The sequence below is a fragment of the Phoxinus phoxinus genome (genome assembly GCF_949152265.1).
Source record: "Phoxinus phoxinus genome assembly, chromosome: 5".
In the NCBI taxonomy this organism is placed as follows: Eukaryota; Metazoa; Chordata; class Actinopteri; order Cypriniformes; family Leuciscidae; genus Phoxinus; species Phoxinus phoxinus.
In genome coordinates, this window is record NC_136880.1 from 28,925,479 (window position 1) to 28,942,090 (window position 16,612).

At 36.2% G+C, this 16,612-nt stretch overlaps 2 protein-coding genes across 2 annotated transcripts; one reads left to right on the forward strand and one right to left on the reverse strand.

Annotated features, from left to right (window-relative positions):
- retreg1 (reticulophagy regulator 1) lies at positions 1 to 13,211 on the reverse strand. Its single transcript, XM_079612751.1, has 10 exons — positions 12,874 to 13,211; positions 11,958 to 12,064; positions 11,831 to 11,861; positions 8,384 to 8,425; positions 5,775 to 5,901; positions 5,081 to 5,165; positions 4,638 to 4,760; positions 3,672 to 3,742; positions 3,410 to 3,533; positions 1 to 2,623 (listed from the first exon to the last, which is right to left on the reverse strand). Exons 1-10 carry the CDS (start codon positions 13,122 to 13,124, stop codon positions 2,175 to 2,177), a joined length of 1,410 nt encoding a protein of 469 aa, XP_079468877.1. The 5' UTR covers positions 13,125 to 13,211; the 3' UTR covers positions 1 to 2,174.
- A 1,547-nt stretch (positions 13,212 to 14,758) lies between these two features.
- rnf182 (ring finger protein 182) lies at positions 14,759 to 16,283 on the forward strand. The gene has a single exon (XM_079613527.1). The coding sequence runs from the start codon at positions 14,937 to 14,939 to the stop codon at positions 15,681 to 15,683; it is 747 nt and encodes a 248-aa protein (XP_079469653.1). The 5' UTR covers positions 14,759 to 14,936; the 3' UTR covers positions 15,684 to 16,283.
- The last annotated feature ends 329 nt before the right edge of the window (positions 16,284 to 16,612 follow it).

A 16,612-nucleotide genomic window follows, 5' to 3' on the forward strand; every position in this document is an offset into this window, starting at 1 on the left:
ATGGAAGAGGTTCTTTTTAATTGTTTCAGTATGTTTAGTTATATACAGTCACTCATATTGCATTCACTGCAGTTTACTCTAAATCATGAATGCAATTGCAAACATTGGTGTTTTTTTTAAATCTGCTTTAATCATGAAATGCTTTAATTTTGTGCTGTTCGTAGCATATACAGCTCATTATAAAATCCCACATAGTGATGTTAGTTACCAAGCATAAATCATTGAAACATGACTTTATTTACTGCCGACTTGAGGAAAGGGTGATGGGTGATGTATGGATGGTGTGCTTTACAGGTGGAGTATGAGTAAATCACCTGGTGTCAGATTTATGAGGAGGACCGTGCCTCCCCTTTACCTGGTAAACTTGCAAACAGTGAAAATACCAGAGTGAATACATTTATTATCTGATTAATCATGCATTTGGTGACAATAACCTATACACTGAGGTACAAAAGTCTGAGCTCATTAGTGTTTATTATTGTAATTTAATTAATATAATTATAGTTTATCCAAAAATATATATACGAAGGGGGGAAAGTCCCAGATTTTTAATGTGAAATTTGCACCCCATTGTATATGTTTTTGACTCAATTTAGAATATTTTCTAAGTCACTTCAGATATTTGTCACTCCACCTCATTCAGAAAAAAAGAGAGAAACCACTATCTTTGAATCATATGGTTTTAATTACATTCTTGAGATTGTTTATATCTATATTTTGATTATTTTCTTCCGCTCTGACAGACAAACTTGCACAGGCATATAAGGCGATCATATGTGCATGGCAGCTATCTAGAGATATATAGGAATAAATAAGAATATTTTTGAAAATGATCAAACTGACACCTGATTAGAGTCATTTTTGGATAGCAGTCATAGTGAGTAGCTAGAAATTCATATTCAGCTATGTTATTATAGAAAGCGGTTGATACATCTCAAAACAAAATTCATAATACATCAGTAGTTTGTTAGAAACACTAAATTTAGATACACACCAAGCACCACACTGTGAACAGAAACAGTCTTGGTTATATGTGCCTCTGTACTAACATTGATGAAAAGGCAATTATGAATAATGGGTAAATTGACAAAAACAACTTTCTTTTCACAGAAAGCAAATATCCTCAAAGAGACAAATTGATTGATATGATTGACTAAAAGTGCAATTGTCTTCTCTCTACATTGTTCTTAGGGATTAAATACATGTTCCATGTTACTTTTGACTGAAAATGAATGTTAAGGTTCTTTGTGTATATTAAAGAGACAGTTCACCCCAAAACGATCCTTATTTACTCACCCTCATGTCATTCAAAACCTGTGAGTTTTTGTGGAACACAAAAGAAGATATTTTGAAGAATGTTTCAATTGATTGTATCTATAAAATGAAAGTCAACGGGGTCCAAAACAATATTAAACAACACCACTGATGACAGAATATTAATTGTTTAGGTAAACCATCTCTTTAAGCACTATTTGATGAATATTTATATGAATATAAAACATAATCTGTTCAACTTTGATGACTATGTGCTCTAGTGCCTAGTCGGTTCACTCTAAAAAAAGGTGCAAATCGAAACAAACATGACTGTCCATGCAAAGGATTACACTAAGAACACCGGCTTTTCCTTCATAAAAAAAATACAATAAAAAAAGAAAATTAGAAAACAAAAGATTTCAAATAAAAATACATATCCACCACATATGTACTTCACTTCAAGGTGTTTCTGTCATTTAAGGGCTGTCCTGATAGTCAGTTAGTGAGAGGCCCTTTCTTTTTGGCCATGAAGCTTTTTAAGTTGTAAAATAGAGAAAAATATTTGGCAGCAAAATATGGAGTATCCTGCACCTGCCAGCCTTTTAACAGCTAAACTAATGACATTACTCTGGTCCATAACCCTCTGGTCATTGGCGGGTTGGAAGTTGACAGGAAACTTCCTCAAATGACCAACTGAGATGGAGCTACGCCAAAACCAGCCACTATCGCATTCCCCGTGAAATACACAATTAACCTCCCATCCACAGATTGACTGTTTTTATAGCAAAACAACTGAATCACGCCAGCAAAGTTAAACAATGGAATACCTTCATCACTCTGGACCTTGCCCTGTAAACCCGACATTTATCCTCCCACCCACATCCCATCACAGAGGGAAGCGGACGCCCCTCTGAATAAGATCAGTGGCGCCCCAGTAGTTTGGACAGTAAGCCTGAAGAAGGTTGGCTAGGTTTAGGATCTGCACGGTTCGCCTGGTCCAGCCCCAGCTCGCCTTCCAGCTGTTCCAGCTCTGATTGGTCCAACAACTCAAAGTCCTCTGCCTCACTGTCTGACTCTTCCTCCAGGGCCTGGACCAGCACAGGCGCTACCGCCGCCTCCAAGCGTTCCTGCATGGCCGCGGTGACAGCTGCCGTGATTACGTCTCCAGCCAGCCTCTGCATAACCTCCAGGGCCTGGCCCACAGGTTCCTCCTCTGACTGTGTGGACCCAAACCTGCTGGGATGGGCTGGAGGGGTGGGCATTCCAATGCTCAGGTCTTCATCGTCCTCTCCGTTTGTCACCAAGCCATTGTCCAGGGAGGGAAACTCTGGAAGTCCACCGGCGAAGACTTCCTCGTCACTTCGCGAGTCTGTATGAAATACAGCAAATAAATAATATAGAAAACAACCCAATTTTTAAAACTGATTGCTGAAATTGAAATTTGCATGTATTCACTGGAACATAATGTGTCTAATATCCAATATTCAATGTCTCGAACATATTAATAGTTAAAAATTATATTAAATTGTTATAGACATAATTTCATTAGAACAGTATAATAGATAATACTTAGCTATAACACATGAAGAATGACTTTCTAAACTAGAGGTCTGGCAAGCATTTTCTTAATAATAATGTATTACTAATTTAATGAGTTAAAATAACTGTCTTTATTTTATTATATTTTGAAATGTAATGTATTATTTTTTCAGAAGACAGAAGCAGAGAGTGCTACATGTGTGTCTTTATATAACCACTGGTGGTCATTGGATGAACTGGAGGTAAACATCCAATTATGTAGACGAAATACTCCCGAGTGCCTTGGTAAAGTTAACAGCCTTTAATGAACTTGGCTAAATCATTAAAACCAGTTAAAAGTAGATCTACGCATTTCGGCAACACAGCCTTCTTCCGGACCTGTTTTTAAGACAAATGTCTTGTGCAATTTGAACAATTTTTTGACGTGTAGTATAAGCGGAATAATTGACTCCGGGTCGTTGAATTATTGAAAAATAATGCACACCTGAGGTGTAACGGCCAATACGCTTCACGCCGCATCGCCACCTTGGGTGTGCATTATTTTTCTAATAATGTGTTGGCCCGTCGTCAATTATTCCTTACTTCATACATTTCTGTAAAAGATAAGGAAGCTTACCCTCAGAGTTCTCTGTCTGAGGTGTGTTTCCCTCTGAAAGGTTAAAAATGCCATTGTCTGTCCACGTTACTTCAGAGACCTCTGTGTCTGATATAGACAGCTCTTTGCACACAGTGGAGTCCATCTGTGACAGATCTCTCAAAATCAGCTCACACATAGACAGGAAATGGACATAATTATGTATATTATATTATTGACATATCATGAAATCCTCCGAGTCTTCATTGGCACATGATAAGCATGGGTGTGACAGTGCACTGACCTTGGGGAAAAGTGCGGACAGATCTGCTTCAATGCTCTCTCTCTCGACTTGTGACTGGAGTATCCTTTTCTCTGGTGCAGGGAAGGAATATGAAGAATGCAATTCAGAAATGACTTTAAATTAGTGCTGACAAATCGATTAATCACGATTTATCACATAAAAGTTGGTAAATATACGATATATAATTTTTTTTTGTGTAGTGTGTGTGTGTGTGTGTGTGTGTGTGTGTGTGTGTGTGAGTGTGTGTGTATTATATAATCAATTTGACAGCACTACTTAAAATAAATATTTCATTTAAACAGAAAATAATCAATAAAATACTCCAATATAGTTGAAAAAATATATATTGTGCTATGTTTTATATGTTTATTAGTGTAACGCTCTTATCTTAGCAACATGCTAATGCCAAACTCCATTGAACTCAAATATAACAAAAGCTATATTTGTGGTGCAAGGAGATGCTCCAAATCAGTTACTTTCCGTTATATTAGTATTATTTAAATATTATTATAGTATTTATTCATATTTTGTAATTTGTTAAATATTTATATGTAGCTTTAATTTGTTTTTATTTCAGTTTTAGGATTAATTACTTATTTTATTTCAGTTAGTTGCCAAGGGAACATTACCAATTGTATGATCAACTTATCAAAGTTTTATAAGATTTTAATCTAATATTTATATTTTATTTCAGCTTTATTTAAATTATTTTTTTTCAGCTTAATTTAAATGAACAATAATTAAATAGCTTTTAATTTTAGTTAACAATAACAGTTTCCATAAAGGTTAGGATGCCGTCTACATGGCTCATAAGTTTTGAAACAGAGCTATAGCCTTTCTAGTAAAACAAAGTCTAGTTAAGATGCCTGTGAGGCAGCATATGCTGGTGGTGATGAGCTCTACTGGAAATAATGTCAAATTCAGAAATGTAAAGATATTTTGTGTGTGAATGTATTTGAGACTAACCATGATTTTCCTTGATTTTCTGAAGAAACTCGCCCACTCCAAAGTCCAGTTTCTGCAGAACTGGTTCCAACCACATCCCAAACTCATATGACGACGCCAAAGGCCAGAGAAAAATGCCCAGCACTGCAGTAAACAGATGTACAAACTATTAATGTAGGAGTCACACTTACCAGTGTTTATGGACCTGCTGACTGCTAGGAAGAAAGAGAAACCAGAGACTGAGTGAGAATGTCGTCCTGGTTACATTACTAGGAATCCACTATCACATGACAAACGGACTGTTGGATGTTCTCGGGTGTGCTGGAGGTAAATCCAGGAATGGGTCCGCTCTACTTAGCCATGACGCATGGTTACAATCACTTGAACATAAACTTAAATGAAAAGGTAGGACAAAAAAATGGTCGTCTTTTTGTGTATGTAGGCAGCTCTAACTTACTACTTACCTAAGATGTATGAAATAACAACCCCTGGAATGTAACGTCCAAGTATTGCGAGAAAAGTACACAGACTGCACACCAGCAGACAGAACTGCAATGACACACAAATTCACAATGTCTCAGTTCACTGCAAATGGAAAGACATGAAATATGTAAGGAAAGTTAATATAACCTGTGATGTGACATGCTATTCTACATGGAATACTTTGAAAAATTAAAGTATTATAAAAAATAAAATAAAAAGACAGGTACAAAAACTGAATAACAGGTACAAAAGCTGTCACTGGGGTGGTACCCTTTGTACCCAAAGAGTGCATATTAATACCTAAATGGTACAGTACATATTGGAACCTTTTTAAAGGGTATTGTCCCAGTGACAGCTTTTGTAAGCTTTTCTGAGTATATAAAAAATATATAATACATTAAATCATATGGAGTGGAGATGTATATTAAATCATAATATTATTATTTATTGATACTGATTAATATGAATTATTAATAATAATATGAATTACTATAAGACCACTGTACCTAAGACCATTAAAATAAAGAAATTAGGGCAAAATGGGGAAAATGTAGAAGAAACTGAGACTCGTTACATGATACCCAAGATGCAGTTTTCCTTATACATTTTATACAATCTTGATGTGGGTGTAAAAAAATAATGTTTTATGCGTCATCTACTCAAATCCATCCATACCTTGCCTGGATTCTGCTGCTTAAAAGAGGAAGTCTCCTCAATGAACAGCTTGAGGCTTGTCCAGAAGTCCGTGAATGGAGATTCTGATCCAGACTTGCCGTCCTGGACAGAATCAATGACCTCCCAGCTACAATTAAAAGACCAGTGACATAGATGAGCATTAATGCTGAACCAAAAGTAAAGACCCTTTCTGAAAAAGCACTTAATTCATTAAATAGTTTAAACAATTTACATTTCTTTTTTAATTATCACTGCATTTCTGTTAAACATATATACTGCAATATGCATACACACAAATATATATATTTGTAGTGGCCTCTCAACCTCTGAAACTATGTAATATGACATGCCTATACAGAATGTTTAAATCCATGTTTTGGAAGATGGAAATGATTAAATAATAATAAAAAAGATTAATTTAGACTGTGATGTGATTAGTCCTTAAGGCTTAAGTCTGTGATGCTGCACAATCTGAACATATAAAGGTGACATAAACAAGCTTCAGTTTTTCCACATTGATTAGATCACAGTCCATGTCTCAATTTTACAAAATCAGGTCTTTAATAAAAAATTACATTAGCTATTCAGTGCGTATGCTTTTGAAGACAAAATCTAGCACAATTGGAGTGAACGCTGCATGTGTGAAATAGTTCACAGTCTGAGTGATGATTGCAGACATGTACAAAATGATTCATTTTTAACTACAATGGGTTCATGAGATATCTGAAATGGAGTCGACCTGAAAAAAAATGATTTATATATGAGTGAATTAATGCACATTTAAATGCTTTGTGTATTTGAGGGTTCACCTTGTTGCCATTCATATATTCTGATTTTATACAAATATGTGATTACATATTAATGGATTTATGGGTCCTTAACTGACAGCTTACATTAACAAACATATCATTAATCACATAAAAATTACTATTTACACATTAATGATTCTTTGAGTCTGCTGAGGTCAAAGTTAGACTCTTTGATGACATTAAATCATATTGGACGTTATATAGAACATTTACAGGTATAGCCTATACTGTGAGTTAGTTTAAATTCTTTAAAGCTAATAATTACATCTGGTAAAAAGTCTAGCAAATATTTCTTTGGTCAAACATTTGGCTTTCAATGAATTAGTATGACTTTTAGAACGGGGCATCAGAGAATTTCTTGGCACTAGATAAGCGTCTATTAACAGGCAGCCTGCTAATGCCTTTTATCTCTGGTTATGCGCCCTTACTCTTGTCCCCTCACAGCTGACGCTCTATATTTCCTATGACCAAAACAAACCAGACAACGCCACCTAGAGTAGGTAAATGTGTTGAAACTGATCAACCCCAAATGTTAGCAAAAATATGCTATAACCCAAGCAATTAGGCTGCCTCCTACAGATCAGCTCGAGCTGTGTTTCCTCCAAAAGGTCATAAACCTGTCACCTCCAACATTGCAGAGACATGTTTCCCCACCGGAGGTTTCCTATTAAACAGGGCGCATGGGGTGCATGTGACTATGAGGCAACAGAGCTCACATTAGCATTTCACCATCGACCATGTGGCAGATACAAGCCAATGTGCCAGAGAAAGTGCAACTCAGGCTTGCCCAACCCAGACCAGAGCCGACGACTGGAGATCAATGACGTCTAATACTCACATGACACTCGTAAACGTGTGAAAACATTTCATAAGATAACATCTTTTCTTACATCTTTCAAGAAATCTGGCTGTTGACTGACGCCATGTGGTGTTTGATAGTTAACACTATTTGAAATCATACTGCATGGCATGTTTGCCACTGGTAAATATGTTGCTAATTAGGCTATTATTATGTGAAAACCAAAAAAGTTAACATTTGCTGTCTCAAGTGAGTCTTAAATCTTTTAAAACCAAAGAAAATGTGTAGAAAAGCCTCTAATGTCTCTGCAAATGCCAACAACAGGTGACTCTGGATTCTGAAAACCTAACCGCGCTGGACTGACTCCCATGCTAATCGCTAAAACAACACAGAAAGCTACTTGTCTGACACTCAAACAGGCCCAGTGACAGGGCACTAAAATAGCCCAAAACAAACAGCTGAGGAATGGCAGTTAAAATCCAGTGTCTCTTAATTTGTAAAATAAGGGCAGCAGAAACACAGGCATTGCCAATTGCAGTATTTTAACAATGCTATTAGCCGGTCTGTGGTTCGGTCCACTTAAACCTCCTCACACATGACTGACAGGTTCCATTGCTGTGTGGCATACATGCACGTATCAATACTTCTGCAGTCCTTGTGACAATCAACATGAAATTCCCCCTAGCAAATGTTCCAAAACAAGGGTCACCATGGAGACCGCACGACCCCTGATGCATCTGATACATGATGACTGACATTTAAAGAAATTCAGAAGAAGCTCATATCAGAAACATGACACATCTAAGACACATCAAAGACAAGTATTACTTGATTAATATAACACTTAAAAAAAAACACAAGCTATACATTCAAGTTATCCGAGATATACAAGACTAGCCACTTGAAGGTATAACGCACATAAAACTAATGCCTAGTATTCAAAGTTAACAACCATGCGGTCTACTTTGTACCAGTTTCTTCAATACAGTTTTTTATTTTACCTCAATGCTGATCCATGGTCTTCAGCAGTCATCTCAAAAGCTCTAGGTTTCAATATGGAAAGCCTTCAGAAGGTAAGTCAGAAGGTGAGTGTGTCAGTGATAAGTTCCAGAGTTCAGACAGAGTCACAAATGAAGTGTCGCATGAAGCCACACGAGCTAGTGTTTATGTTGATCAAGGCCTGAGCTTCACTATTTCAACCAGTCAGGTCTAAAAATACCAGTCACATAGCTTTCCACAAGCAGGCATCATCCAGACAACGCTGGGGCATGAACACACACACACACACACACTCACACGTACAAACACTGCATATAATACCCCCTTAATACTGACACTGAAAAATGATCTCCATTCAGGTACATGGGTATCATTTTTACTGGAAAGCTACTTATTGACGTCACAAAAATTATTTGTGTTCTTTATGTTTATCATTAATTATGTTCTTATCACTGATTTATGATAATCTTATTTATAAAATAATTATGTTGAAAATATAGAACTACATGTTATGTAAATACTATATACAGATATACTATATCAAATTATACAATTGATCATTTATATTTCCCCGCGAATATTAATTTGGGGCAGGTTGTCACATTTTAATTGTTTTTGTTCATTATTTACATGTGTTTTAAATGGTATAAAATTATTATTTTTATTTAAATTTTTCACAAATGTCCATTTGAGGCAAGTTGTCATACATTTATATTTTCCCCATTACTTACATGTGTTTACAATTTATTAAATTAAATGTTTATTGGGCAATGTTTTTTTTTTTTTACATTTTACATTTCATCTTTCCATAATTGTTTTTGTTCACATTTTTCTAAAAAGCCTATAATAGTCTTCCATCAGGCCAGTTTACCCCAAAGCATGTGACAACATAAATAAACTGTACAGTTTTTCCAGGTAAATTATGGTAGATATGTTTTTAAAAAAAATTGTAAGACTCCAAGGTATATGTACAGAAATTGACATTCAAAAATTAACATTCACAGAGAAATATTCAGTGGTGTAAAAACTTGCCCCGTCTCTCCTGTATCAGATAGTAACAGTCTTCTTTATTATTTATATCACTTCTTTATTTATGTTATTATTATTTGGTCATTTGACTCTGATGAAAGCAACGTGACTGGTCAGTTGGTCAGCGAACAGCTAATAACAGTAATGTAACCATCCCTCAGTCTTCCTCCAATGGGCGCTGAGTCTATAGCCACACCCTTTGTTATTTAGTATACTGTGATGTGATTGGCTTATTGGTTAGGACACTCCAATTTCCTCCCAATAAGAATGGTGAGGAAATGCAAGAAAGGATTACCATCGCTCCCGAACGCACAAATGGCTGTGTCATTCTACTCGACTTGCCACACACAGGCACGCAAATGTCTGAAACATAAACTCAAGTTTCACAACATGACACGCTACCACTGGACAAAACAACCCACACTAGATCATACGTCATAATACAGATAAACAAAGCTGAAGATGACAAATATTAGTACAAATTATTGCAAATAATGTAAATAGTGCAAAAGTGTAAATAATGCAAATGGTGTAAATATTGCAACAACAGAAAAATAGTAACTAAAATCATATGACATCCAGCAAAAAAACATCACAGTTAAAAAATGTTCCCCCTAATTCAACTTAAGTTCAGTTGCTGCCTTAATAACTATAAGTATAGTAAGTATAATAAGTATTTTATAAGTATAATAAAATTTCCTGTCATTTCAACTTTTTTTTTTTTAATCTTGCTAGTTGTAAAACTTAATGAGTTTGTAATTGTTTAAGTTATTTTGATGAGTTAAAGTAATTGAAAAACATTTTGTCATGATGACTTATTGATCATATCAATTCTTACATAAATACAAAAAGTAGAGCACAACATAGAGAGCTTTGATCCCATAGCTATTGGGGGGTTGGGGCCAAAGAGGTCAGTGTGAAGATCCGGGCGAAGACAACTGTTGAAACAGGACTCAAATCAACAGCAGCCGGCAGAAATGAACAAGCTGAGGCAATCCAGCAGCTGTTGGTCAAGTACTCGAGGTTTTAATGAGGCCCGCCTCACATAAACACCACACTGATGATTACTGCACTGGCATCTCACCCGCTGGAGCACAATGGTGCCATTGCATTTGTTTTCACCATAAGCATGCAAACAATGACAGAGCAAGTCCGGTCAGAGTACAGCATGGCGCAACCCGGATTCAAATAATGGAAAGCCGAAGGCCAATGATAAGCAGTATTGGATAAATTCATCAAGCCTTCCACTAATCCAATCCTTTAACAAATTTAGGCTGACTTTTCAATGTTCTCATATGCAAAGAGTTGATGAAAATATTGATTATATAATGTTTGTTGACTTGGACACTCTTCAAATGAACTCATAAACGAAAAAGGTCAACAGTGTCGAGCGTTGCTACGTTTCGAGTGGGTCAGGAGTACTTCGTTAGATTTCTTAATTAGTCTTGATCACACAGCGCTGGATATCACTGACATTTCTAAGCTCACATGACAGACTTTATGGATTGCTGTATGTCATCTATAATGCCAATAAGAGTCTTAGCACACCCTCTAGTGGTTACATGCTGGACTGTAGCTGATGAATGGGACATTTTTTTAAAAAAACCTTATACACTATTTGTGCATTTGTGCCATTTCAGATTCAAGTTAATAGATACTTTAACTAATGTTAACAAAATGAAACCTTACTGTAATGTATTAACTAACATGAACTAACTGATCAAAACATTTGTTACAGTATTTATTAATCTTTGTTCAAATTAGTTAAAAATACAGCTGTTCATTGTTTGTTTGTGTGAGTTCACAATGCATTAACTAATGTTAACAAATACAACGTTTTATTTTAATAATGTATTAGTAAATGTTGAAATTAACAAAGATGATTAAAAGCTGTAGAAGTACAGTTCATTATTAGTTCATGTTAACTAATGTGAACTAATTAAACCTTATTGTAAAGTGTTACCAAAAAATAAATTAATACGTATATTCAGCACATTAAATTGATCAAACGTTATTTATAATGTTGCAAAATTATTTTTAAATAAAGGCTGTTCTTTTGAACATTCTGCTCAAAGAAATCCTGTACATATTACACATCCTGAAAATGTGTATCAGGGTTTCCAGAAGAATATAGATATAACTGTTTTCAACATTGATCATAAAATTCAGCTTTGCCTTTACATGAATAAAAACATAAAATTTTATCTTAAAATAGGAAACAGCTATTTGAACTTCTAATAATATTTTACAATATTTCAGTTTTTACTGTATTTTTGAACAAATAAATGGAGCCACGGTGAGTATAGGAGACTTCTTTCAAAGACGTTCAAAAACTTTGAACAGATGTGTATTAGGTCAGAATTTGAAACTCGTTCTTTAGCTGCTTGATTTAAGTATAGGTGTACATGCTCTAAATTTACCTGCTTGTCATACTCTTCCATAGAGCAGCTCCTATAAAGAGGAAAAATAAACATCAGTCGAATTTTGCTTCTATTCTTATGAGTAAAGTGACACGTTAGAGCATTATAGGATGAAACAAACCCACACCTCTTGATCTGGAAAGAGCCACATCTCTCATTAGCTGTATCGTCACTAAGAGAGCTACACACATGGAGATAAGGCTGAACACTCGACAGGGACTGAGGGAAACAAACCTGCATGGAAAAAAATAAACAGAAACAGGTTTCATATAAACACATGCACTGTTGTAGTCAACAGATATCTAACTATCACGTATGTATAGTGCTTGTTTTTTAAAGAAAAATGCTGTGAGATTATCTAAATCTAATATCTGCCATCATACCTTTAACATTAAACAATTATAATGTTAATTGAACATTAAACAATTATAGTACACACTCACGTTATTATTTCTGTTTACAAGTTACCTCTTATGTAAAATCATGTGCTTTGAGGGTGAAACTAATTCCAAAAGGAACACCAAATTACTACTTATACAGTCATGTTAACCCGTCCCAAATACACTATTTATCCGCATTCCACAACCAGATTTCTTTAAATCTAATGTAAGCAATGTCTACATTGACAGCTTTTGTACATGCAGGTTAAATGCAAATTAAATTTTAAATTGGTTTGTCTTCAAATATTAATTTATGTTATGCAAAGGAAACAATTGCACAAAAGATAGGCCTAAAATACAGGCACTGTACATATAGCAATGCAACTGTAGCCAAGTTAATTGAAAAAACAGACACAGAAACTGGTCAAGGGAGAATGCCTTAAGCAAAAACATTGTTAGGCCTGCTGATTTAATTCGATTAAATGTAATGCATTGGAAAGCGATAAAGACTGACCCATATTTATTAATGCAAAAAAAATTAACTCCACTATCATGAGGTCTTAAATGAGAATATGCGATATTTGCATGCATGTATTCTGAATTCCAGTGATAATAAAAATAGCCTATGTGAATAAGGAAAATACGCTGCGTCATGTGTCTCACCAAAACGCTATATTTGTAGTTACGAAGAAAGCGGAAGTCCATAATGGTCTTTTCCAGTTAATCAGCTTTGATATTCGACACGGACAATTGCCTGCAGGGTGTCGGACTCCAGAAGGTTGCTCTTCCTCTTTCTCCGCCATCTCTCCTCCACCTGAGTTGAGTGGTCTGGAAGAAGTCTCGCCGCCGGCGCTCTTGCCCACCGGCTCCACCTCTGAAGCATCCGGGCTGTCGCATCCACCCTGATTAGCCATAGCAAACGAACGCGAGCCCGCTCCTCGCTCCTCACGCGCACTGCCAGCTGATATTTATTTTGTTGTTGTTTAGTCGCTGACGTCACTGACTCAGAGGCAGCCCCAGGTTGCTGTTGGGAACTCTTACGTCATTGTTAAATCACCTGTGTGATTTACACCTGCTCTATAGGTTACCTATCGGCTTATTGCTCGAAATTAAGCCAAATTAACGTTTTCCTTGATTTCATATTACAAGGAAATAATGCATTGTTTCTTCTTCTTCTTCTTCTTTTTCTTCTTCTTCTTCTTCTTCTTCTTCTTCTTCTTCTTCTTCTTCTTCTTCTTCTTCCTTTAACTAGTTCATCACCAACCACCATTCTAAAGCTGTGCAACTTTTCCTGTCATAAATTGTATTTCTTCTAAAATACAAAATATGAATGAGCTCAATAAACTCCTTAACCACTAGGGCGCAGTGTACATACTGTAAATTGCTTGTAGTTAGCCACTTACAGTGGAAATATGTAACAATAATAATAATATAAAAATTGCCTATAAAATGATATACAATTATTATTATTATTATTATTAATGTATAAAAGTTGTTTCTGCGGTTTAAAGTTGAAATGCTTTTGAGAGTGTACTGTTTTCTATAGAAAAAAATTGCTACCTTAATTTTTTGAGATGTTTAGTAATTTCAACGAAAGTTGAAAACTGCTAAACTTATTTTGATGAGTTAACGCAATGTAACAACATAGGTTGTCAACTTATTGCTCTTTTACATACTGTACTTAATCTCTGTCATTGGTTAAAATTTAACATAATTGACAGCTGCTAACACTAATGACATAAGTTTTTATCTTGGCTGTAAGGTGAGAGATAATTTTAACACTAGTTGTGAAAATGTTTGACTGAAAGGTCTTTAAAATATGTTATTGCTCATTATTGCACTATGTAGAACACAGATGAATACTGTTCTTGACTTGTCAGCTGATCAAATCTTAGTGAAAAAATATTTTTGTTTAACCCGTAGTATTCCTGACAGCCTTAAATAACTAGTACCATATTAAGGCAAAAACTATTAAGTAGCAGTTATTATTTTGAGCTGGGCACTTACTGGGCACTGAGTCCCTTTGTGGTCTTAGTCCAATAAATCAGAATAGAGCAAAGTATGTATTTATATACAATGGAAGAAATGTCAATCAAATATCAGTGAATTTTCATTGCACATGATAAATTCTCAGTAATACCTGACGTTGAGAGACAGGCTCAGTGAACAGCAATGACCTAATTTCAGATGTTGCACAGTGAACTGTACAGCTGACCTGGCTGGTATTCAAAATTACAATTTGAAACACGTTTAAAATAAGTTTTAAATGCTTTATATTTTTGTTTATTCTGAACATAAAGTAATTGCAGACAAATATCTTCCTTTTTTTTGGAATAGTGTTGCATTGAGCAAGCAAAATCAGCACTGTGTACCAGAAAGTGTGGAGCCACTAATTGGACTGAATTTCAGTGGCAACAAAAGCCCCGGCTAGAAAATTCCAGCCCTGGTTTTACAGGGCCTGCTTTGTTGCTGCAGTGTTTGTTCTCTACTGCTGTGTTAACAGTTATCTTTTCGGTAGTGGCCTCTCCCCACCCTTCCACACAGTGCATGAAAGGTTCCTCAGCACAAACCCGTCCAGAGCCTCTGTGGCACAGTGAAGGCAATGCCCCGTTCTGCATAGGACACCATCCAGACACCAGGACTGACCCAGCAGCTGCCTCGCAACCATGTTCCCACACAGCTTTGATTACAACCAGCCGATGAGAAAACGTTGAGAGGAAGGAGACATGATGGGACAGCTCCCGGAGGATGTGGAGGGTTGCTTCACCACAGAGGAACTGGAATGCAAGATCTGCTACTGTGCATACAGCCTGTCAAGTCGACGGCCCAAGGTCCTCGAGTGCTGCCATTGTCTGTGTGCCAAGTGCCTTGCAAAAATCCTCGATTTAGGCGAATCCTCTCCCAACGCAGTGGTCTGTCCGTTCTGCCGCTACATCACGGACCTTCCCAGAGAAGCCGTGGATTGTCTACCAGATGAGTATAACCTGGTGTCAGCGCTGCTGTCCGTCCAGGCACGGAAGCATCAGAACCTGAATGAAACCCAAGACGAGATTCTTCTCAGTCCCAGATGCCTCAACTCCCTGGTGGGACACTCTGCTTCAGCTTCCCCCACCTCGATTCGTTCCAATTACGTGGTGATCACCATTATGGAGCCTCGGCAGGAGTCTGCTATTCCAGCTCCGGGGAGGGAATACCGCTCTTCTAGCCCGGACTCAATGGCCTCCGTTACCAATAGATGGACAGTGTGGAACTGTGCGGCCCTGTTGTGCCAGACCTCAGCGCGTGTCCTGGTCTGGCTGTTGGGGCTGCTGTACTTCAGCTCGCTGCCTCTAGGTGTCTACCTGCTTATCATGCAGCATACCACAACAGGGGTGTTGATGGTCAGTCTGGTACCTGTCAGTCTTCTCATTGTTATGGTGTACGGCCTTTGCCAATGCCTGTGTCGTGAGTTTTGGGACTGTGTGCCACCATAATGACCAAAGCAATAAGTGTAACTGTTATATTTGATGATTGGATGTGCTAATGGTCCTGTCGGTTTGTGGAAACTAGTGAATTATCCTGCTCATGGATAAACAATTTAGGCTTCAGTGAACTGAAAATACAAACAATAAAAATGCACAGATTTAATTTAGTATCATACAAATCAAAGTCATATTAGAATACTTAAAACTGGTATCCACACCAACAATAGCCTATATTCACCATATATCTGTATATGATTGTTGAATGTGCCTTTTCCTGGAGTGGCTGAAATGGTCAGTTCAATAACTCTATAGGCTTACTGATGTACATTTTCTTTGTAAGAATAATTAACACACAATAACTTTTTAAATATGCAAGTCATTGGGTGTTTGCAATAACATATCATAATCATATACTGAATCATGGGTAGGCCACATTTTTTAATAGTGAATTAGTTTGATGTTGCCATTTTTCATTTGGAACAGAAATGCATGTGAAGAATGAAGAAGTTAACATGCATATTTTTTTTTACAATTTGTGACAAATGTATGAATGAAACATTAATGTCTATCACAAGAATGCACTTTATACAGTTTGTATAAAGTATTTTACATCCCAAATCAAATGAAGTCGTCAGATGCAGCTTTATATGTGAGCTGTTAAAAAAAAGAGAAGGAAAATCAAAACATCAGATCATGATACATTATTACATTCCACTTTTACACATGCATTTGTTTGGGAAAGACTATTAGTCACATATTTTGTATATAAATATATTTTATATTCTGTTTTGTAAAACTTTTGATGCTGCCCCAACTAGATTAAATGCACTGACTTATAGATACTGTGTTTATAGATACTGAACCCCAAATCTTTTGGACTGTAAAATAAATAAATAAATAAATAAATAAAAAATGTAATTGTTAATTTATGTGTTATG

What these genes read in the sequence shown, in the direction of transcription:
- rnf182 (XM_079613527.1), top strand. Translation starts at nt 14,937, where the DNA reads ATGATGGGACAGCTCCCGGAGGATGTGGAGGGTTGCTTCACCACAGAG.
- retreg1 (XM_079612751.1), bottom strand. Translation starts at nt 13,124, where the DNA reads ATGGCTAATCAGGGTGGATGCGACAGCCCGGATGCTTCAGAGGTGGAG. An exon ending in TGTTATTTCATACATCTTAG is followed by an intron (nt 4,761 to 5,080) that starts GTAAGTAGTAAG and finishes TGTTTACTGCAG; the next exon opens with TGCTGGGCATTTTTCTCTGG. An exon ending in TCAGACAGAGAACTCTGAGG is followed by an intron (nt 2,624 to 3,409) that starts GTAAGCTTCCTT and finishes TATTTCATACAG; the next exon opens with ACTCGCGAAGTGACGAGGAA.